At 43.6% G+C, this 22,550-nt stretch overlaps 3 protein-coding genes and 1 long non-coding RNA gene across 6 annotated transcripts in view; 1 reads left to right on the top strand and 3 right to left on the bottom strand.

Moving 5' to 3' along the window:
• The window catches only part of LOC117766031 (trafficking regulator of GLUT4 1), a 4,645-nt gene extending 2,839 nt beyond the window's left edge, over positions 1-1,806 (bottom strand). The window contains exon 1 of one of the 2 annotated variants that reach the window (XM_034592742.1): positions 1,530-1,806. The gene's annotated coding sequence lies outside the window, so the exon portion shown is untranslated. The remainder of the gene's footprint in view (positions 1-1,529) is intronic. The other variant, XM_034592741.1, reaches the window with a different exon arrangement.
• A 1,363-nt stretch (positions 1,807-3,169) lies between these two features.
• Positions 3,170-9,706, top strand: LOC117766014 (zinc finger protein 358-like). Its single transcript, XM_034592708.1, has 5 exons — positions 3,170-3,999; positions 4,463-4,935; positions 4,981-5,635; positions 5,800-6,257; positions 9,688-9,706. The coding sequence occupies exons 1-3, from the start codon at positions 3,807-3,809 to the stop codon at positions 5,518-5,520; spliced, it is 1,206 nt and encodes a 401-aa protein (XP_034448599.1). The 5' UTR covers positions 3,170-3,806; the 3' UTR covers positions 5,521-5,635; positions 5,800-6,257; positions 9,688-9,706.
• Positions 7,436-8,756, bottom strand: LOC117766038. The gene is made up of 2 exons (XR_004614658.1): positions 8,572-8,756; positions 7,436-8,462 (listed from the first exon to the last, which is right to left on the bottom strand). It is a non-coding gene; the product is annotated as an uncharacterized LOC117766038 (long non-coding RNA).
• The window catches only part of doc2a (double C2-like domains, alpha), a 29,253-nt gene continuing 15,760 nt past the window's right edge, over positions 9,058-22,550 (bottom strand). For both annotated transcript variants that reach the window (XM_034592722.1, XM_034592721.1), the window contains 6 exons: positions 21,374-21,500; positions 21,034-21,093; positions 14,969-15,183; positions 12,138-12,219; positions 10,469-10,565; positions 9,058-10,071 (listed from right to left, as the gene is read on the bottom strand). In XM_034592722.1, coding sequence (XP_034448613.1) covers positions 9,935-10,071; positions 10,469-10,565; positions 12,138-12,219; positions 14,969-15,183; positions 21,034-21,093; positions 21,374-21,500 — 718 coding nt within the window. In that variant the 3' untranslated portion in view covers positions 9,058-9,934. The remainder of the gene's footprint in view (positions 10,072-10,468; positions 10,566-12,137; positions 12,220-14,968; positions 15,184-21,033; positions 21,094-21,373; positions 21,501-22,550) is intronic.

Raw genomic sequence — 22,550 nt, 5'->3', positions numbered from 1 at the left:
AGTTTCTCTAATGCATCAATAAATCTGTATTTAAGTAGTGGAAAGACTTCCAGTTTCTCTGGAGCAGCTGCTGCTCTCTGCCTCCTCTGCGTCCGCACAGATACATGTTCTGGTGGTTTGTGGCTCGTGTGTTTTTCCTGTGTGGGTGTCGTGGATGTTACGAACTTCAGATGAATGTGAGCGACGGTGTGGACGATGAACTGTTACAGAGCAGGTTTGGAGGAAGGCTCCTCTCTGAATATCACAGTCACCATCAGATTGATGACTTGTTCCCCTCGTTCGTCTCCAGGGAGCAAACACTGCAGCACAACTGGAAGAGCTGACAGAGCCACAGGGTTTTCTTACAGAGCAACATTCTCTCGGATACTCTGCATTTCTTCATGAAATAAGATCCTGATATTTCATCTCTCTCTCTGTCTCTCTGTCTGTCTGTCTGTCTGTCTGTCTGTCTGTCTATCTGTCTGTGTAACAGATCAATGTCGCGTCATAATGTTAAAAGTTGATTGTTTTAACACATTTTTTACGTTATATTATATATTATATTGACATAAAAAAGATTTTTATTTTCGCAAAAATAAAACTCAAATTTATCTCATTAAGACAGGATTTTTTGTGATAAGATAAATGTCATATTGTTATAACTAGATGTGAACAAAAGAACCACATGAAAATATTCTCATCATAATTTTCTGTATATCTGGAGGAGCAGGGGGTGGCCCCAAGGACACGCCCATCTTCACCCATTGGATGGTACTAGCTGTCAATCACACTGTGGTATTCACCCCCGACAGAAGTAGTCATTTTCTATAGACTTCTATAGAAACTACCAGTGGAGTCGCCCCCTGCTGGTCAGGGAGAGAAGACAGGTTTTAAGATCTTCAACACTGGCTTCACTTTCAGGACCCGGAGTCGATGTGTGTTTTAATTTTCGATTTATCTTCTAATTTGCTGCTCAACGAAATATTTAATCAGCAAAATATTTGATAAATTAAGAAATTTATTGTGGAAAAATATAATTTGTTGCTCATGTATATTTTCCATCTCTATAAGTTGAATATTTATGTGTTTAGATTCGTCTGTCGCACAAAACAACATTTCTTTGTTGGTTTTATTATTATGTTTTATTCTGATTAATATATCTTGTGCTTCACTGGAAAGACAAAACAGGACGAGATTTTCTGGAATCGACAAGTTCTCGACTAATACGACACATCTGGTTCGTGAGGAAACACCATGAAAGCAACACAACCATATTTTATACATAATTGACACACACTGATGCATGAGTATGTCTGATATCATTTCACACACACACACACACACACACACACACACACACACACACACACACACACACACACACACACACACACACACGCACACACACACACAATCTAAATGCACCAAATGCATCGCAGGCAGACAAAGGAAAAGGGTAGAATCCAGATGGATGCAGCCCGACACACCCACAGAGGAACAGCAGCACATGCTCCTCACACATGTGAAATAAAAAGATCAGCAGCTCTCACCTGCTCCTAGTCCACAGGAAGCTGCAGGCTGATGCTCATCTTCTCTCAGAAGGAGAAACAGGCTTTAATCCTGCCACTAAAGCAAATCTAAACCAAATGTGAAACACGACTCAGTTCAAACCTTTAAAAGGTGGAGGAGCAGCTCTGCAGCAGTTTAATGTTTCATTTGTGATGCAGAGTGGAGGAGTGTCCTGCCGCAGCTCTGGTTCTCTGCAAGAGGTAAGAGGGGAGGGAGGTGTGTGTGTGTGTGTGTGTGTGTGTCTGTGTGTGTGTGTGTGTGTGCGGCAGTAATTGCAGTATAGTCACTGCTGTTCCATCTTCCACAGGGTCAAGCTGACTGGAGCTAATAGCAGTTCCTCTCAAAACAATTCAAAATAAAAGCCTAGTGGGAGCTCTGCAGGGTTCTGTCATTAAAGAAGCCCCCCCACACACACACACACACACACACACACGTACACACCTACTTTTCATTTGTATTTCAACCTGAAGTGTGTTACAGCATGCTCTTATTTTGAAGGCAAATGTGCCAATGTCCTGTGTGGTGTTGGTTGAATACTGGAAACGTACTGAACCTGTTTCTGTCCCATCCTGAGGTTTGTGCTGACGAAGTAGAATCCAACAATGCAGCATTAAAAAGTCTGATTTCTAACATTATCATTTTTTAATGACATTTACACCCATGTCAGTGTTGATGTATCATATATAACAGCGTTTGAAATTCATTATGTAATAAATGTGATAAACACAAAATAAAAGAAACTGTCTCTTCTTCCTGTTTGATTTAGATCTGAATATATATAATATTTTGATGATTGACCTGAGAGTCGGTCCAACGCACCAACTGCAGATTCACAAACCACCAATTATTAATATTATTATTGTTGTTGTTTGTATTTTGCGTGGTAAAATACAAACATGGATAACTGGATAAGAAGTCACATTTATCTCTTCAGACCAACACAATGCAGACACATGCACATGACGCCACCAACAGAGACCACGTGATATTAAAACCACAGACATTTTTAAATATTTATTTGATTTTATATGTTCTTCTCTAGTCTTGTGATTTAAGTTTTACTCCTGCACAGTTTTCACTTTTTTAAAATACACTTACATCTGCTGTACCATTATTCTACAGATTTACTATGTTAGTCTAATGCAGTTATTAATCACCTTAAAATATTTGTATTGTCAATATCTCCATTAGCACAAACTTCTTTATAGTGACTTGTAGTAGTTCTGGTGACTTTCATCTCACTGCGGTGAACTTATTCTTGACCTATTTTGACCTTTTATTATTCTTATGTTTATATCTGTGCGTCCATTGTCTATCTATCTATGTGAATATTGTAAACGTAAATGATGATCATATAATAAGGAAACAAAGAGCTTTTAGTTTGGTGCATGTATCATCTGCTTACATTGAGGAGGCGGGATTTATGACTCATACTGAAGCCAGTCACCAGGGGGCGATCAAAGGTAGCTGTCATGTCATGCATCTTTATTCACAGTTTGTGTTTAGTCCTAAATTCTGGTTTGGTGTTGTCGCTGGTGTTTCCGGTCGGTCAGGTGTTGTCACTAGTGTTTCCTGTTGTGTTCCCGGTTGGTTAGCTGTTGTCGCAAGTGTTTCCGGTCGGTCTGTTGTTGTCGCTGGTGTTTCCGGTAGTGTTTCCGGTCGGTTTGTTGTTGTCGCTGGTGTTTCCGGTAGTGTTTCCGGTCGGTTTGTTGTTGTCGCTGGTGTTTCCGGTAGTGTTTCCGGTCGGTTTGTTGTTGTCGCTAGTGTTTCCGGTCGGTCTGTTGTTGTCGCTGGTGTTTCCGGTAGTGTTTCCGGTCGGTTTGTTGTTGTCGCTGGTGTTTCCGGTAGTGTTTCCGGTCGGTTTGTTGTTGTCGCTGGTGTTTCCGGTAGTGTTTCCGGTCGGTTTGTTGTTGTCGCTAGTGTTTCCGGTCGGTCTGTTGTTGTCGCTGGTGTTTCCGGTAGTGTTTCCGGTCGGTTTGTTGTTGTCGCTGGTGTTTCCGGTAGTGTTTCCGGTCGGTTTGTTGTTGTCGCTGGTGTTTCCGGTAGTGTTTCCGGTCGGTTTGTTGTTGTCGCTAGTGTTTCCGGTCGGTCTGTTGTTGTCGCTGGTGTTTCCGGTAGTGTTTCCGGTCGGTTTGTTGTTGTCGCTGGTGTTTCCGGTAGTGTTTCCGGTCGGTTTGTTGTTGTCGCTGGTGTTTCCGGTAGTGTTTCCGGTCGGTTTGTTGTTGTCGCTGGTGTTTCCGGTGCCGCAGCGGATCACGATGAGCAAACTGCCGCAGCTCAGCTCCTTCCTGTCGCAGCGGCTCGGCGCGCTGCTCCGGGACGTCCTGGACGTGGTGGAGGACGCGGTGACCGAGTACCGGGAGGAGGCGGCCAGGACCCGGCGGGAGAACGACAGTCTGCGGCGACAGCTGCGGGACATCCTGCTGCTGGAGACCGACACCGACTGGCTGAGTAAGGCCGAGACACCACAGCGCCGCTCCGGACTGCGTTGACAAAAGTGCTCAGTTTAGATTCACTAAGAGATTTAAGGCAGAAAACCGATGTTAAACACAGACTTTAAAGTTTCCAACGTTCGTTAAAGATTCTCTTCGTTATTCGGCTTCTGTTAAATGAACCAACTTTAAAGATTTACTGACTTTTTATGTCATTTTCATGTTACTTCCGTTTTACATCAGTTTCCAGCAGGACGTCATTTAGCTTCTGAAAAACACACGTGTTGTTTTGTATCTTAACACCGGATTTAACTATAAAGTATTTTTATTCAGAAAATCATAAAGTTATTCCATAATTATCATTTGTGTGCTTCTAATAAACCAACTCATCGTTAAATTGACAGGTTTTTCTATACGGTCTGGTGTGACGTTTTCCTCTCAGGAGGATTTTAATAGTTAAATTTGTCTCTCTGTGGTTCCAGGATCCAGGTCCAGTCTTGGTTTGGAGGCTCCTGAGCAGCAGCTCACGGATCCAGATCTGAGGCCGCGCTCAGAGGAGCCAGACTCGACCCTGAAGCAGCCCAGACCGCCGGCTCCTCCCTCAGCGAAGCAGCCTCACGAGCACATCGTGTCCGTGCAGCTGCTGTCTGTCCAGAACAGGACGCCCCCCAGGAAGATTCTCCTCCCCAGGAATGAGGACCCCGCTGAAGCCTGGGAGCCAGAGCTGAAGCCCGATCCTCAGCAGGAGGTGAGCAGCAAGGCGTCACCTCATCCTCGATACTCCACCTTCAATCTTCCCTCTGCCTCTGCCGCCAAAAACCACGTTGAGATCCCAGCGTGCAGAGAAGAGCCACGAGTTCCTGCTGTGATCAAAACAGAACCTGAGGAGTTCAGAGTGAGTGAAGATGAAGGTCACACAGAGTCTGTGACAGCGGTGTCACACGCTCACATCACACAGGACGAGTCGAAGCTCAGAACCACAGACGCAGACCGGGCGGCGGCGGCGGCGGTGCGTGCAGGCCGACATGAAGCTCATCGAAACAAGAAGCCCTCTCAGGAGAGGTTAACGGCTCCAGCTGATGATGCTGCAGTAGCTGGTTATACCTCCGAGCTCATCCATCGCTGCCCCCGCTGTGGCGAGGCGTTTGGCCAGGCAAACAGTCTCCGCCTCCACCTGGAGCAGAAACAAAAGACCTACGCCTGCGACTGGTGCTGCAAGTCCTTCGCACAGTCGGCCGACCTGCGGCGCCACCTGCGCACACACACGGGCGAGAGGCCGCACTGCTGCACCTTCTGCTCCAAGAGCTTCAGCCAGCGAGGAAACCTGCGGCGACACCTGAGGATCCACACGGGCGAGCGGCCGTACAGCTGCCCGTACTGCTGCCGCACCTTCAGCGACGGAGACACCATGAAGAAACACAAGCGCACACATTCAGGAGAGAAACCCTACCGCTGCGTCCAGTGCTCCAAGACCTTCACCACGGCCAGCGGCCTGCAGATTCACTTAAAGAAGGACATGTGCTTCGTGGCCAACGCCTGATTGGACAGGAGGAAGTGATGCTGCTGGGACGAGACGTGTGGCAGCAGCCGGGGGGGAGAACGCACGCCGCTGAAAACAAAAACCCTCTGTGCAGATGTGATGTTTCCTGTGATGTTTTCCTAGACACACAAACACATCAGTCTTCATTGGTTTGTTTTCTGCCTCCTTCCTGCACGAGCGTCTCGCTTGGGAACTCGTCTGATTCGTTGAAAGGATGGTGGCGCACAGATCAGGCAGCCAATGAGTGACCAGGAGTCATTTCTTTGCGTTGCTGTGGATCGGGACGAGTTGTGCTTCTCGGCAGCTACATAGTTTTACTGACTGATGTTGTTCATGCCTTTGTGTTAATTTATTTATATTTATTTTTTTATGTCACATAAACCCTGGAGAGGACGATTCGCTCCGATTCCGATGAAATGCAAAGTGATTTGAAGGAAAAAAGTTTGACTGGAACTTGAGAATCAAGGAATATTTCACGTTTTCTTTCTCACGACTGAAACAGACGGAATCTGTTTCTCTACAGCTCAGAAATCAATCTGTGTACAGGATCATCGACGGTAGACGTCTCTTTAACTCTGTGTCAGTAGAAGAAATCATTCCTATAAACATCAGCTGTCAGTTTATTAGGTACACCCCAACCTGTACATGTGTGGCAGACGTGTCTGGTATGAATCAGGCTGTTCAATGTTTTAGATGCATAGAAACCAAATGAAACTAATACTGTTTTCCTAAAAAACGTCAAAACAGAACGGCGGGGGAGAAACTGAATTTACAAGAATGAAGCCGGAAATTAACGAGAACAAAAAATGAGAAAATAACTTTTATATTTATGATATTTGAAAGAAAATCTCTGATGAAAACCATAAATTTATGAGGAAAATAAAGAATGACTTCACGTGTCAGGGTTCCATCGACCTCATGACGCTTTCTGTGTTTTATGCTGCAGAGGACGAACCCGTCAAATTCTAATTCAATATCAGATTTATCAATAAGGAATTATCATTGATTTCAGCCCAGAATCTGGATATTGTCATCATTCAGACTTTGAAGAGACGTCACTGTGAACTGAGTTTTTTTCTTGTAATATCAGTTTCTATATCTGCTCTGTATTATGGATTCTTTCATTAATTTGGAATGAATACGTTTCTCTGGGTCTGATCAGGATTTGATCGTGTAAAGAGTTTTACATGAGCTGGGAAACAGCAGAGTGACCACTAGAGGTCAGCGGTGTCCCTAATATAATGTTGACTCATAATACAGACTGTGTGTGTGTGTGTGTGTGTGTGTGTGTGTGTGTGTGTGTGTGTGTGTGTGTGTGTGTGTGTGTGTGTGTGTGTGTGTGTGTGTGTGTGTGTGTGTGTGTGTGTGTGTGTGTGTGTGTGTGTGTGTGTGTGTGTGAGAGACTCTCCTGCTTCTGGCTGCTGCTAAGTTAAGATGAATATTATTTATTTTCTCAGAGTTTGACGACTCGATCAGAAACACGTGTGTCAGCTGTGAACACATGAAGGAGTTACAGTGTGAATGTGTCCATCATCTCTGCAGATTGTCTCATTATGAGTATTTTGTATTCATGTGAAACATTTTAGGTTTTTAGGCCAAATAAATGTTTAGTGAAACTTGTGCATCTAAACTATTGATTCATTTAAGTGGTTGGTTTGTGTTTGATTATATCAAATATATACATCCTAATACATTTACATTGACAAGAAAAAAGTTCATGTGGACTTACATTTTAAATCTTAGTAATCAAAGTAACATTTTGATTACAAGTATGAAGTTCTGCAAAGTGCTTTAAGTTAACGATCAAATCATTTAGAGGTGAAATGCTTCTTGGTGTAGTTCTCTTTTCTATCTATGGGGGGCAGTATCAACCCACTCAGCTGAAATGAAAGAACAAACCAAAGTCACAGTTGAGTTTGTGTTGAATCCAAATTTACTGTTGCATCGTACATAAAACACCTGATAGAAATGTAAGAACAACTGTAAAGCACGAGATCAGTGTAAACAACAATATCGTATAGAAAGTCACATTCATACATTCAGTCGTGCATAAAAGAGAAATGATGTAACACTTGGAATTAGAAAACAGGCGTATAGAGATATAAAGCAGTATATCAACATCTTGCATCATGCAACAACAAGGAAGAACCACTGGTATTGATATATAATCATCATCAGTCGTCATGGCAACAATAGGATGCAGTTTATTCTTTCACAGTCATTGAGTGCAATAGAAATGTGTGTGCGTTGTGAAGCCTTATGACAAACATGAGACCGTTTTTAGATGAAGCCTCCGACAGTTCCTGTCTCTCGAAGCGTTCTGATGTTTTTTATGTTGTCCAAAGTTCTAAAATCAAACACATAGGGAGGCCTTAAACAGTGGCTTTATCTACTGTTAGCATTCATTAGCTTTTTACCTGCAGCAGTTAGTTAACGTCTGTGTTAGCTTGTGGCTTTAAAAATGATATAACAAAAATTCAGCTAATTTCCGACACCATCAGAGTTTAAGATAAAGTTAACCTAAACTAGTTCAACCTGCTAGCAACAGTCGTCATGTGTGTTTGAAACATCAGACAGTTTTTAAATGGAAGTCGCCTCCACAGAATACTGCTAACATGGAGGAGGCGGGGTTTATGACCAATACTGCAGCCAGCCACTAGGGGGGGATCAAGACATTTTGGCTTCACTTCTGGGGGCTGTCATGTCTGACATCTTTATGTATAGTCTGTGGTTTAAAACCCTTAAACATGTGAGATATTAAACACTTGAACCTTCACCTGATCAGCAGGAAAATGTGACGTGTAACTAAAGTCAAACATATGAAGGGTGGAACTGTTGGTGGAGAACAAAACAGAGAGAAAACTGGATTCTGCTCCAGAGATTATATCTGTGTCTGCTGCTGTTTGAACGTCATACGATTTGATGTTCTTCTTCTTCTTCTTCTGGCTGCTGCTGTTTGAAGTATCTTTAATCCAAAGGTAAATTGTCTTTTCACTGCTGGAGATTATTAACTGTGAATAACAAACTATTCAAGATTCTAACTGTAATGACCTGATTGAATTCAAGGCACATCAGACCGACTACGTAACCTTGTGACCCAGCAGAGGGCGCTCACTATCAGTTTGACCAGTTGCACTGCATCAGTAAAGTCAGTCCGAGAAAAATCTCAACACAAAAGTATTTGGGAAACATCGAACGAATTGATTCCAACTGGATTTTTAGCTTTTCACCCATATTTGTTTGTTTGTTACCAGGTTTACATCAAAACTACTGAAGTTCACTTTCTTTAACGTTGCAGGTGTTATTCAAGGTTTTCACGGATTTCTCATGGATCTTGATTTTAAAAAGCAGGCTTGTTTACAGGACTACGTGTGTGTGTTGAATTTAAGGGACTGTTGGGCCCTGGCAGAGGTTTGAGCTCTGAGTCACATTCTGGTTGGAGTCAGTGACGGCCCTGTTCCCTCCAGTTATCTCCTCTGGCAGCGAGACTCTGGAGCAGAGTCCATTTTGTGAGGCTGCACAGAGGAAACTTGCAGCTTCGGATGTTAGACGTTAGCGGTGTTTAGGTTGTTCAACAAGTCAAAGTGCAACACGAGACGTGTCCATGCTCACAGTTCAAGTCCAAGAAGAAAACGTAGTTTGTCTTACCTTCGGAATTATTATACTAACATGTAAACTTTGCACAACATGCTTCGACAAAACTACACTTACTTATGGTCGTGCCAATAAAGCAGTGTGTGTGGGACGCTCAGCACAGGGAACGGTAACATGGCTGCTTCATGCATTTAAATGTTTATAATCTTTAAAAACAACACATTGATCCAGATGTTAGACGAGTCAGGAAATACATTCAGAAGTTTCATTAAACCAACATCTGGATTTATCAAAGATCAACCACAGTTTAGTTTTTGATGCTCAGCTTTGAGACTCCAGTGTTTTACACGAGAGAACAAAGACAGAATTACAACTGAGACCAGAATATGTACAGACAGGGGGCGCTGTCATATCACCAGGAATATGTTCATTTCTTCTTTTTGGATTCAGACTCTTTGACTGGGAGCAGAGACACTCGATGACTGAGAGAACAGTTGTAGAAAAAGATCATGCAATTTAATTTAAGCTAGAAGTGATTTCAGTTTCTTTTCTGTAGGTTCCACCCCTCATAAGTGTGTGTGTGTGTGTGTGTGTGTGTGTGTGTGTGTGTGTGTGTGTGTGTGATTCAGCCAACAAGCTTCTTCTTCTTCTTCTTCTTCTTCTTGTGGACGACTCACTGTTGAAGATGGAAGGCACACCAGCACCATGCTGCTCCGGCTGATTCCTGTGGTGAAGACACTGGAGTCGGTCCCGTGAAGGAACCAGAGGAACCACATGACCCTGAAACCGTCTGAAACCGTCTGAAACCGTCTGCAGAGGGTTATTCGTGGCTGAGGGTTCGTGGCAGCTCATTGGTCAGGATGTGCCACCTCTCCACCCTGTTGCCCTTGTTCTTCAGGCAGTCCGTCCAGTGACGGAGGGCGTCGCCCTGCGAGTGACAGCTCAGACAAACGCCACCTGAACAACACGAGTAAAGATGAATAAATATTCAGTAACACTCATAACAAATGCAACAAAGCTTTACCAGCTCTAATGAGCAGCATGTTTTCAGCTCAGGAATATTTATTTAATAAGATATTGTAGCAGCTATGTTGAATCCTGTCAGTGGTTTTCACTTTACTGAGATTATTTAGTCTGATCAGATCAAACATGAGACAGATTTATCGAGATCATCACACATGTGTTCATGGTGCTCACTGGAGGAGATGATCAGATCTGCCCACACCGACATGTTTGAGTTTTAAAAATGCTTTTCTGTAAATCAGTCTGTGATTCTTTTACTCTCAACTGACACAGAATAATAGAATTCCTTGTTTCTGATTGTGTGAGCCCCATCACGTCAGCACCCGCTCACCGATGAAGTCGTTGGAGCGTCCCAGGTCGTAGTCCCACACCGTCACCTCCAGCGTCTTGTTGCTCAGCTCCGTCAGAGAGATCTCATAGAAGAACTCCTGCAGGGAACACACAGATTTAAACCTGAGGGAACAACTGCAAACAAAACCTGACACCTCATCTGTCTTTTTCTGAATGTGTCTCACAACTCCACTGCTCCACCGTACCACTGCTCCACCGTACCACTGCTCCACCGTACCACTGCTCCACACACAGACCTGACTCAGTCCCACACACCAACAGTCACCACTGCACCTGATGTGGATTCATCTGCCGCTGAGAATAATCCCCAAAAAATGTTTTATTATTGCTTCAAGTGACATAATGACTCAACACGACAAAGCTTTGCCTGTTGTCATGGTAACTGTTGTAGAAGTTAGCATTTGAATTCTGTATCTTCAAATTATACATATTCTTATTCTTATTCTTATTCTTATTATCTGCATTACCATTATGCATCAATACAATACAAACTACATTATTTACTGCATTTTCATGCACAATGACAACAAAGTAGAATCTAAGTTTTATTATTAGTTATTTTTACTTACTTACTTAGTTTTACGAAGCGAATTGTTTTAAATGGTTTAAGTGATTTGTGGTTGTAGATTAATACATTAAGCTGCTTTGTCTATATTTTATTGTTTATTTTGTTTGATAATTGTTTTATATGTAACCTGGTTAAAAAATCTAAATATTATAAAAAAAATACTGTTAAGATAAACATGTGACTTAGTTAAAAACCAACATGATGTGTTATAAATAAGGTTAAAAAGTTACTGCATGAACAAATAAAAGCGAACAATGTATCGACTAAGTTTAAATAGAAACAGGTGTATAGTTATAGTTTTATTGTGAAGGGTTGATTGCAGTAACAGGAAGTAGTGTAAGGCAGAAACAGGAAGTTTGAACCAATGAGGAGTTGATGTGTTTGATCTCCTTCCTGTGAACAGATTTCTGTCACTAGTTGTTCGTATTAGCTTCACATGTTCATTAGCTCATTAGCTGACAGGGAGGATTTGTTAGCATTCATTAGCAACACGAATGGACTCTTAGCCTCTGCATAGCTAATGCAGCTGTGGTGAAGCTAACAGCTAACAGCTAACAGCAGTGCTCAGACGTCACATCCGGACACCTGCTGCTCACCTGAGGCCCAAAGACTGAACTGACCCGAGGTAACACACTTTAACCCACTGCTCTGAGAGGAAACTAGTTTTCTACCTTAAAGTATTTAACAGCTCATGTTATTATGGAAGCAGAGAGCTCAACACATGCAAACATAAAAAACGTCTTCATCAATTGGACGACACGTGCGCTGCAGAAGGTCACGGCACATTAATGTTTCCAGGGGAACGAAAAGAGTGAAGAACCTGCTGTTTTGTGTTGTTCCATCACCGCTGACTTCACATCAAACTACAGCAGGTCCATCGCTCTGTTCGGTCCCCGGAAACATCCGGGGGCGTTTTTGCAGTTTGAAGAGCGTTTCTGTTTTTGCTCATGTTGCAGCTCATGTGTCGTCAAATTGATGAAGATGTTTTCTTAATTTTCAGTGTGTTGAGTTGTCAGCGGAGAGGAAGTAGGAGGAGGAGGAGACTCGTTGTCCATCATCCATGGAGCAGTGGTGGTCTTACCTCGTTGAATTCCGGGTTGAGGGTTTTTTTCATCACTGTTGTTTTGTGCTTGGATTTCTTCAGGACGTCGGGTTTCAGGTATCTGACGGATCAGCAGGAAAAAGACCGTCAGTTTATTCTTCTGTCATTTCCTCCTCGAACGCTGGAGGACGACTGCTGCTGCAACAGCACATGTTAGATACAGAAGTTCTGAGATATTTGTCACTCACATCGTACAAATGATGAATAATAATAATAAACATCGATTTTACTTCCGTGTGTCTTAAATGACACTTGCAGTCGCCCCCTGGAAAAACAACAAGAAGAAATAAACCCACACTGACAAAGAAATCATGAGCAGCAGCAAAGTGACTTTTTTTAGTTTGTTCCAATTTCTAAATTTTTCATTATTTTTCCAACACTTAACTTTTTCTATTTAGCTATTTTTTATTTGATCTATTTCATATATTTGATTCAATCCAATGTAATTGTATATTTTGGCCTGTGGACACTTGATGTCAGTCATAACTGAGTCATCATATCAGAGATGATGAGACTTGTTTTAATAATGATTTTGTGTCATGTCTCACCGTGAGACTAATTAGAGTCTCGTTGATTAGAAATGACGCAGTGCGTTTAATTATCAGTTTTCTTCTGCAGTATCGTTTTCATTCTGCAGCCTGATGAAGTCGTGTATATCATCTTTAATGAAGTGGTAATTAATAATTAATCAGAGTCAGTTTTACAGTGCAGCTCAGTGACTTGGCTGAGAGCAGGAAGGTGAAAGCCGAGCTTCTCATCATCTCGATGGCGGCAGCGGCGGCAGCGGCAGCGGCAGCTGTACTGGAGCCACTTCACCGAGCAGAGCTGCGCTGTAATTGGTTCTGATCCGTTATTTCAACAGATGACTCAGAGAAATACTAAACTCTGGAGTCTGGCCCGACGCACTCGGCTGCTTCGTCTTCATCAGTCTCTTCTCTGCAAACTGCTGAAGGCTAATGGGAAGAGAAAAGACGGCTGGGGCCCCGTTGTGTTTAGGGCCCCTGATATGCTGGGATCTGACTGTGGATGATGAGCGAGCGTTGAGAGAAGCTGTGCAGGAAATTAAAAAGCCCTGAGCTGCCTGCTGGAATCTTCCTCCTCTTCATTTTCTCATTTTGTCTAAATGGACTCTGAGCTCTGATCAGACTGAACTCGATCACATTCTGCAGCTGCAGCTCCGTGTTTCTTACTGTTTGATTCCAAATGAAGGAATGAATTTAATGCACATGATCGATATGCAGTTAATGCCCGGTACATGATTTTCTGCCACTCGGGGTCTTTCAGACTGTGAGTAAAGATGACGACCTCCAGAAACGAACGCTGCCATCTTGTGGTGATGATGTCATACAGTCAGTCTGGGCAGTAGCGATCGTATTGGTTCCCTTCACTCGACCAGTCGTGACCTGGATTAAACTGAGGATGTCTCAGCTTGTTCAGCCCTGAGACGAGCTGAGTGATTGATTGATGTTGCAGCACGAGGAGATGAAAACATCCACGTGTGGAGCGATGAACCTTCCTCTAACACTCAAGCTTCCACTGTTGCTCTTTAATCACTGGTTTAATGACGCAAAGCATCAAACGTTTATCAGCTGTAAATGAGATCAATGTGTCTTATCAACTGTCTGAGTTTATCATAATAATAATGTGTCATCAATATATAACATAATACATATTCATTTGTGGTGTAATCGAAGTAAAGATGTTGAGATCATCATCTGGAATAAATCAACTAGTACAGCAGTTTATACAGATGTTCATTGTCTCCAGAGGATGAATCCTTCGATCATCTGACTTTTCCAAACTCCACCGTGACATTGATGGTGTTCACGCAAACGACTGGACGGCTGAACTCTGTGCTTCGTGTGAATGACTAGCTGCTTGCATTCTGCATGCTAACTAAGATGGTGATTAAAGTCGACACGTCACAGGACGATGAGACTGGAATCGAGGTCACGGTGACGTCGTCCTGTCTTTAACTTATCGGTGAAACGACACTGTCTGCTTTTTAAACAGAACATCGACCTGATGTAAGCTGATGAACTGAGTATGAGTCGTGACACAGGAAGCTGCAGCCATCTCTAAAACTGGCGAGTCCGACCCCTCGGCTGTCAGTCACTCTCTTGATGTGGCTTTGTATTCAGACGGTGTTTCCTCCGAGTAACGCAGGAAACAAACGCCTTGGATCCTCTGGCTCCGGGTGTTTCCTTCTGACAGAGCTGAGCCGCTGCTGATTATCTTTCCAGCCGAGGAACAGATGGTTCTTCTTTGAGGACGACTGCACCATCGCAGATCGAGTAAATACGATGGCAGGACGCCAGCCTTCATCGTCACTTTGAGGTCCCGTGTTTGTGTGAGGCGACGCACACAGCTGCTTTCTGACCATTTGTTTCTGTCCGTTGTGTCATAAGTGATTCCACTTACCAGCCTGAAGGATGAAGTTAGTGTCTGAATAGTTGAGGATCACTGATGTGTTTGGTAAATTGTGGAAATACTTAATGTAACTGCTGCTTTTCACAAAAAGCAGCATCACGGCTCATTGAAATAGAGCTGCCGCTAAGTTAACAACTGGGCCGGCCAATTAACCCCAAATGTGTTGAAACCGACATTCATCACCTCAACCTGAGATTTACAGTTGCATTAAAAAGCCGTCTGGCTCCTGCAGGTAATTCAATGTCTGCACGTTAAGTAGCAGCCATGATGAGAGCAAACGTGAAGGAGCAGATTTTCTTTTAGCATCGGACACACTGAGCATCTCTCTCTGACTCCTCGGACATGGTCGAGTGTTTTAATGTTTGTACTAGAGTTCTTACATTTTGACGTAGGGGTCGGAGAATCCGTTGACGTCCATGGCTGCCAGGTGGGCGCAGCGCTTCACGCCCACACAGAGACCGCCGCTGCGACGGCCTTCCCCTCCTCCTCCTCCTCCCTCCACGTCTTTATCGTCCAAACTCAGCGGAGGCAAAAACTGCAGAGAGAGCAGAAGACGACCTCTCTCCTCCAGACTGTGGAGCTGCTCGTTCTCCCACTGCGGACAAAACCAGAGGAGTGTGATCAGCCTCCTCTGAGGAGTCACATCCGTTTGGTAGTTTGAGATCAGTCAGATCTCTTCAGTGACTCAGGTTCAGTTGACTCTGACTCGTTTGGTTGGATTTGTTTCTGAACCGGTCCGATTGTTTTCAGTGTTTTTTTATTAGACTTGATTTTGATAATTTTATTCACAAAATCTAACAACGTAACCGGACCGAACTGGAAACAGTGAAGGAAAAGAGCAGGTTAGAAACAGAGCTGTTAACCCCCCATCCAACCTGTGGGGGTGGAGTGAGTAAGGATCGGATCACGTCCTTCATCTCAAAATAAACCAGATGTTGGTGGGAGTCGAGTCTTTTCAGTCTCGCTATAATCCTGTTTTCTGCGGATGAGCTGCTCAATTTCGGTTCATCCCGAAACGTTCTCACACAGAGGAGAGCTGCAAAGCACCAGCAACCCCCTGGTGGTGTTTGTACAAAGTGCAGGTATCTGATTGGATGTTTGTGGTCAGATGAGATGTCACTCACAGATCACAGATCATCTGACCTTCACCTCATTCACCTTCACACTTCTTCACTTTGCCCCAAAAAAGAGTCCAACTTTACAAGCGTGTTCTTTTTAGTTTGTAAACTCAGTCGGTATTCAGCTCCTGCTTCCCACTGTCCTTCACAATAAAAGTGCAGCTAAAGGTCAGAAAGAAGGTCGATGACTTTTAGAGGGAGTCAGCAGCTTGGCTGGATTTCTCTCTCGCCTACTGCACTTGGTGGGAGAGGAGCTTTGTAGATGAGACCTGAGCGGAATAAGATTTCAGCTCAGCAACATTTACAAAGTGAAATAAACCTTCAGCTGAGGATTCTTCCTCCAATCCTCACTTCAATAAACCTGCTGCTGGAGGAAATGTCATCAGGGCCGGTTCATGTGCCAGACGAGCAGCTGACGGACAGTTTGTGTCACCTGATAAACCCTTTTATCTCTGTTTGGGCTCCACCACCTCCGGAGGAAACCCCAGGCTCTGTAGTTGCCGCTCTATGTTCAGCTGCTCTCTGAGTCAGCAGCTCGTGGACCGAGCTGGTTTTCAGACGAAGAATCACTAGAAGCTGATTTGTCTGGAACGCTATCATCTGAGTTTTAAAGTGACCAGAGAAGAATGAATGGTCGTGTTACAAAGATCAGATGAACCAACATTGACAGAACCGCACCTCAGTGTTTATGTAATATGATTGCATTAGGTCATAATCTTTAGTGTTTTGTTTTGGTTGAATACCAATAATTGTAAAGAGGAAAAGCAGCATAAATGAATCACATCATCACATAATCAAATCTACTTGAAGTATTTTATCTTTCCATCAAAATACATCCATAATCTGCTGATATAGAAATTACCTCTAAAAACGTATTATAAAACGGTGCACGTCAATATGTGAGGTTGTTGTTCCACCTCTTCCACATTCAGCAGTAGAAAGGATAAATAATTCATAGCAACAACCGACACATTAAATGTTAATCAGAATAAATTGCAATGCACAATAAATAAAGATCTTTTTGGACCAAGGCTGCTAATTAGACATATTTTCTGCCTCCATCAGTTTGTATAATTGGTTTAGAAAAGCACAGAGCAGAAAACCAGCCGAAGATTTCTAATAAAACAAACCTCGTCTTTATCACTTGAGGCAAAACGGCGTCGTCCTCTAATCCCAGAGTTACAAACTGAGAACCACTCAGAGCTGCTGTTCACACAAACAAAAGACGTGAGTCATTAAGTAAAGCTGCTGTTTGCCACCATGCAGAGGTCAACCAGCTGAAAACACCAGAAGGTTTTCACGGACAATAAAACCGCCCCCCCCCCCCCCCCCCCCACCTTTGATAAAACCCACCTGCTGAGGCGAAGGCTGGAGCCTAATGAGTTCACGTCGGGTCAGAAAACACAACAAGACGCCAGAAACCAACTAGAAGCTCAGCGCTGCCTGCGTCATACACACAGCAGGGATCTGACCAAAGCTTTAAACTGTCTAACTGGATGTCCAAGTGTCCAATCAGCTGATGAGACATGTCTCCACCAGGGACAACTCGCTGTCGGTAATGGATGCAGACACACGGGTCAACACCAACAAATCCCAAGTCGTGACCAACTAGTCCCAGGACCTAATCCAAGACCGATAACGGACACTGATAGAGTTCTGGTTCATTATTTTCACCGTATAGTCAAGTTATTATATTATTCATTATTCATTATTCAGTAAATCTCTGAGGTTTTAAATCATAGTGACAAAAATGATTCAAAACGATGCAGGAGATTCAGTCTGAGCCTCGATACCTTGAATCTACAAAGGAGAAACTGTACTGGGAACAGGTGGAAGTCTTTCACTCCACTGGATCAAACCTTTCTGGTTCCAGGAGAATAGAAATGACACTAACGAGTCACTGAGACATAAGTTTTATCTCCAGAGCAGCAACTGGGACCAGACTTTGATTTCTCACCCATTATAAGATAGGAAATATTTCACAGTGAAAAATGATGCGACACACGGAGCTGAATATATTTACTACCAATCATCCACTGGACAGGAATAAACGCACAAGCACATTCGTGGTCTCAGTGGACGTGCTGAGTTGTAGTTCGGTAAATGGAGATGACAGAGTAATGAATATGAATCCCTCCGGGTCAGAGAGATGAATACGAGGCGTCCTAACACTAACCTGCAGCTCAGAGACTCAGAGAGAAGTGGTTTCATCTCATAATGGTTTAATTCACTGGGAAAGAGAGAGAGTGTATTAAGGACTAATTCAGATAATAGGTTTCTCTCCTCTCGGCCTCTGCATCATTATATTCCTCATTCAGTTTAATGCAGCTCAACCAAACTTTTCTCTCTGAACCACGAGATAACAAGTAAATTCTCTTTGACACAAACTGTGTGTTCGGTGTGCAGGTCCGTCAGGATGTGATTAGCTCAGTGAAGCTGTGAAGACTGGAAACGACCGAGCGACTCAATAACACAGCAGCTCCACCTGTGACACTCAGCTCAACAGGGTTCATCTGTCAAACATGTTGAATGCAAACACATTCTCGTAGAAACAAATATATATATATATATCTTGTGGTGTTCCACAGGGAATCGTCTTGGTTCCACTCATGTCTCACATCTTTATAAATTATACATAATAATTGTTGTTCAAGATTCGGATGTGGTTACGTAAGCAGGTGACTCAGCTTGTTTTCTGCTTTCGCAACATTCGTAAAGATGAACGTTTTCTACCGATGTGACATCAGCCGAGCAGGTTACTCTGACAACGAGCCCGGGGACACGACTCTGCAAGGTCATGTTTACTCGCCCTTGCCCCCTGGTGGTGGATGTTGGTCTATTCATTGGCCTCCAGAGGCCTTTTAGTCTGTGACTGTTGATATCGTCTCTTTAAACCTGGGAATGAACGGAGAGGTTCCAGATGCATGGTGGGATGTCAGGCTGTAAAGCGAGCGATGGCACTGATCTCCTCGTTTGCATGAGGGGAAATGAAAGTGCAGTTTGTCTGTATGGAGTGTTTCTCCTGATTGATGTTGTCGGTCACTGGTTCTGTGGAAGCTGCACCACAGTCTGGTAAGTGCATCTAAAAGATCCTTCAAGACAGAGCAGCCACATACTCTGTTTTTTATCTTGTTGTTTACTTGTTTATTGCTCATTTCACACTCGTTCTCTTGTCTGCTGCCTTCTGACGGATCTGCTGCTGAATTGTCTGAGTTTACTTTGTCTCAGATTCACTGAAGCTTCATCGTTTTGTCTGAAACATTTTGATTGATTTGTTTCCTGAGCTTCTCTCTGACTCGTGCGTCTACTTCTTGTCTCTGTGAGTCTTCTGAAGCTTTCAGATTTAAGTGGTAAAGTTTGAAGGAAGCTCAGCGTCGTGACTCGACTACATTCATGAGTGGAGCTGAGAGCTCAGCAGGTTGTTTACTCATCTCCAAACAGAGAGAAAGTCCTGATCCGTGTCGCTGTCTGTTCCCTGCAGAGCGTCTGGACTCTTTGTGGGTTCAAGCTCCTCCCGACTCAGCAGCTGTCGCTCGCTCACACTCTTTCTCCTGCAGCTGTCACTCTCTGCTCTTTTGATGGCTTCTCTGTCTCGTTTATGTGGAGGCCTCTCGTCCACTCTCTGACCCTGCGCTGATCTTTAAGAGAGTAAAGATCTTTTATGTTTCTGCTGAATTCCTGCGGCTGCATCTTCGTCTACTGTCTCACAATCACAAAACTTTGACTCTTTTTACTCTTCACTTGTTTTTTATAAATAAAAACCATTGACTGTATAATGATGTATCTTCACTTCCTCCCACTATCACGAAATGAACTCAAATATGTTTGATACCAACGCGGCCATTTTGTGCATTTGACATTATTTGGCGTCGTAGTCTGTGTTGCTTCGTTAAGAGGCAACACTGAGTTGCTCGTTTGCGTCAGAGCAGAAAGAATCTATCTCCTTGGTGTCGAGGTCCCGCCCACACACTCTCGACCAATCACAAGTCAGTGTCAGCTGTCATTCATCTCACCTCGTTTTACATCTTCAAATAACAAATTCAAACCAAACTGATCAGAAACAATCATCAGTGAGATAAGAACGACCTGAAATGACAGAAAACATCTGTGACAAACATTTATTTAACGTCTATTTAGATTTTTTTTGTTTGGTCCATGTCCCATCTAATAACATGGAGGAGGAGGTTTATGACCTATACTGAAGCCAGACACCAGGGGGCAATAGAGACTTTTTGGCTTCATTTTTTCAGAGCCGTCAAGTTGTCCATCTTTATCAACAGAACATGGTTACAGCTCAGTTATTAGTGTTTTTGTGCTTTATTTTTATTTAGCACTACAATAAGTGTTTTTTTGTATCTTTAAAAATGTTGAAGGTTAATAATTCTTCTTCTTCTTCTTTGTTTGGTTTATTAACGGGTGGCAACCATCGTCAAGGTGCACTACTGCCGTCTCCTGTGTTCATCTCCCTGTTCCAAAAATCTATTTAATATATCAAGACGTCAAATAAAAGCTGTTCCACAAAAGAACATTTTGAGAGGTTCTCTTCACAGCCTGACATCCTCATGACTCAGATTGACGAAGACAGACGTGAACCTGCAGGATCTGTGTGAACTGGTTCAAACTGGGCTGCAGCCTCTCTCCAGCTGCACTGTAACCAGCGAAGGTCAATAAGCACAGTTTTCCCAGGCACAGCTGAAAGCTAATGTGATTTTATATCTGTGCAAAATCCCATGACGGTGAAATAATTCAGCGAGGGACCGTGGAAACCAAGGGACAGGCGACGTCACAGCAGCCGACACTGAGGGTGGCCCCTGTGATCCAGATGTGCTTTAAAGACAAGTCTGCTAATATTCTGTAGTTCTGAAGCCAAATCATCTGTAGCGCCCCCTGGTGGCTGGATGCAATATAGGTCATAAACCCTGCCTCCTCCATGGTTTCTGTCATTTCAAGTCGTTCTTCTCTCTCTGATGTTTGTTCAAGTCGTTTCTGATCAGTTTGGTTTGAATCAGTTATTTGATGATATGAAAACAGGCTGAGGACGTCTGACTCCTGATTGGTCGAGAGCATATCTGGGTGGGACCTCGACACCACGGTTCCACTCCACGATCACTACTGCAGACTCTGACTGCAAATGACATCATCACCACAAGGTGGCAGCGTTCGTATGCGAGAGTTTTTAGCTTTCTGCAGGAAGTGGGGCCAGTTGTTTTCAAACCTCAGCTTTTGTTTATTTACATGCAAATGTTTCGACCAAGAAAGTGAAGCATCACAAACACACAACCTTTCGACAGCGACGTCAAACAGCAGCCGAGCTCACGGAGTCTTACCTCTCGCAGGTAGCAGGATATTCCCCGAAGAGCCTCGCCCATCGCCGTGGGCGAGGGAATCTGAGGAGAAGAAGAGAGACAGTAACAGTAAAACAGAGAAGAGACGTTTCTTCATCCCTCTTTGTGTTCTCATTCTTTTATGTCCACACAAATATGTTTGGATTTAAAAATGTGTCTTAAAGTAAGTGACTGGAAAACTCAGTTGTGTAGTGGGTGCAGAAAAAGTGCATGGGGGGGGGCAGAACACTAAAGAACATGTTGGACTTGACTTCATGTAAAACTACGTAAACAATAATAACCTGTGTGTGTGTGTGTGTGTGTGTGTGTGTGTGTGTGTTACTGGTGGCGGATGCTCCAGGCAGGTGTGGAAATGTTTGGTCTGTTCTGGTTTCACACGTTTCAGAGGAACCCGCGATTCGCCGATCAACTCATTGTGAGTCAACTTGTCCTCGTCACACACAGACAACCTGAGGACAGACAGGAGAGACGACCTTTGACCTTGAACTGACCCTTCAATGGTCCAAATCATCAGTTACAATAAACATTCAGAACACAATGTTCAGGACGTTGTTCAACTGTTTCTGATCAGTTTGGTTTTAATTTGTTATTTGATGATTAAAAAAAAACAGGGTGAGACTTCATGATTGACAGCTGAGACTGACTCAGGATTGGTCAAGCACGTGTTTGGGGCGGGACCTTGATACCATGGCTCCACCCCTCGATAACTGCTGCACAGACTCTGAGTGCAGATGCCGTCATTGACACTAGATGGCAGTGTTCGTATCCGAGATATTTTGGCGTAATTTTTGGAGGAAGTGAAGATGTGTCAGCCATCTTTATCTACAGTGGCTGGTTCTGACCGGTGGTCGTGATCGGTACTGACGGAGAGGAGATCCCAGACAGAAGCAGCTGAACTGAGTTCCTCTGTTCAGCTGCTTCTGTCTGGACAAACTGAGATGATGTCGTATTGAACATGGAGCAGCAGCAACATTCTCAAGTAATGATTCGAATGTTGGAAATTGTTGGTCAACACACAGACACACACACACACAGACACACAAACACACACACACACAGACACACACACTCTGAGGTTAATTCACGATTACACGCTGCTTTGCTGCATGTTTCCTTGAGATGAAACGTTTGCTGCTGAACGATCTAAGTTTTCCACTCTGTTATTTCACTCTTCTTCTGATGATGGCCGTTCTCCTCTGGTCGCCCCCCCTCTGGTCGCCCCCCCTCTGTGCCTTCACATCACTAAACTGTGGAAAACACACGGACCTGTTCTCTCTCCGATCATCGTACAGTTCAGTCTGCTTCACCTCCTGATTCCTGGTCTTAAATCCAGCGCTCGCTCCATGCTTCTCACTCTGCAGGTTTCAGGACCGATGGATAAATGAATCAAAGATGGCAGCTGAGCTTCACATCTGAATGTCAACGTGTCCCGGCTCCTGATTAATGGCAGTAAGTGTAATCAGGCTGAAATGAGATCCTGTGTAACACATTCATACCGT

Source organism: Hippoglossus hippoglossus, chromosome 8 (genome assembly GCF_009819705.1).
Source record: "Hippoglossus hippoglossus isolate fHipHip1 chromosome 8, fHipHip1.pri, whole genome shotgun sequence".
NCBI classification, from domain to species: Eukaryota; Metazoa; Chordata; class Actinopteri; order Pleuronectiformes; family Pleuronectidae; genus Hippoglossus; species Hippoglossus hippoglossus.
This window is presented reverse-complemented; position numbering and strand designations above follow the sequence as displayed.

Coding starts and splice junctions, on each gene's coding strand:
- LOC117766014 (XM_034592708.1), top strand. CDS start 3,807: ATGAGCAAACTGCCGCAGCTCAGCTCCTTCCTGTCGCAGCGGCTCGGC. Junction 4,000..4,462: donor GACCGACACCGACTGGCTGA/GTAAGGCCGAGA, acceptor CTGTGGTTCCAG/GATCCAGGTCCAGTCTTGGT. Junction 4,936..4,980: donor TGTCACACGCTCACATCACA/CAGGACGAGTCG, acceptor GACCGGGCGGCG/GCGGCGGCGGTGCGTGCAGG.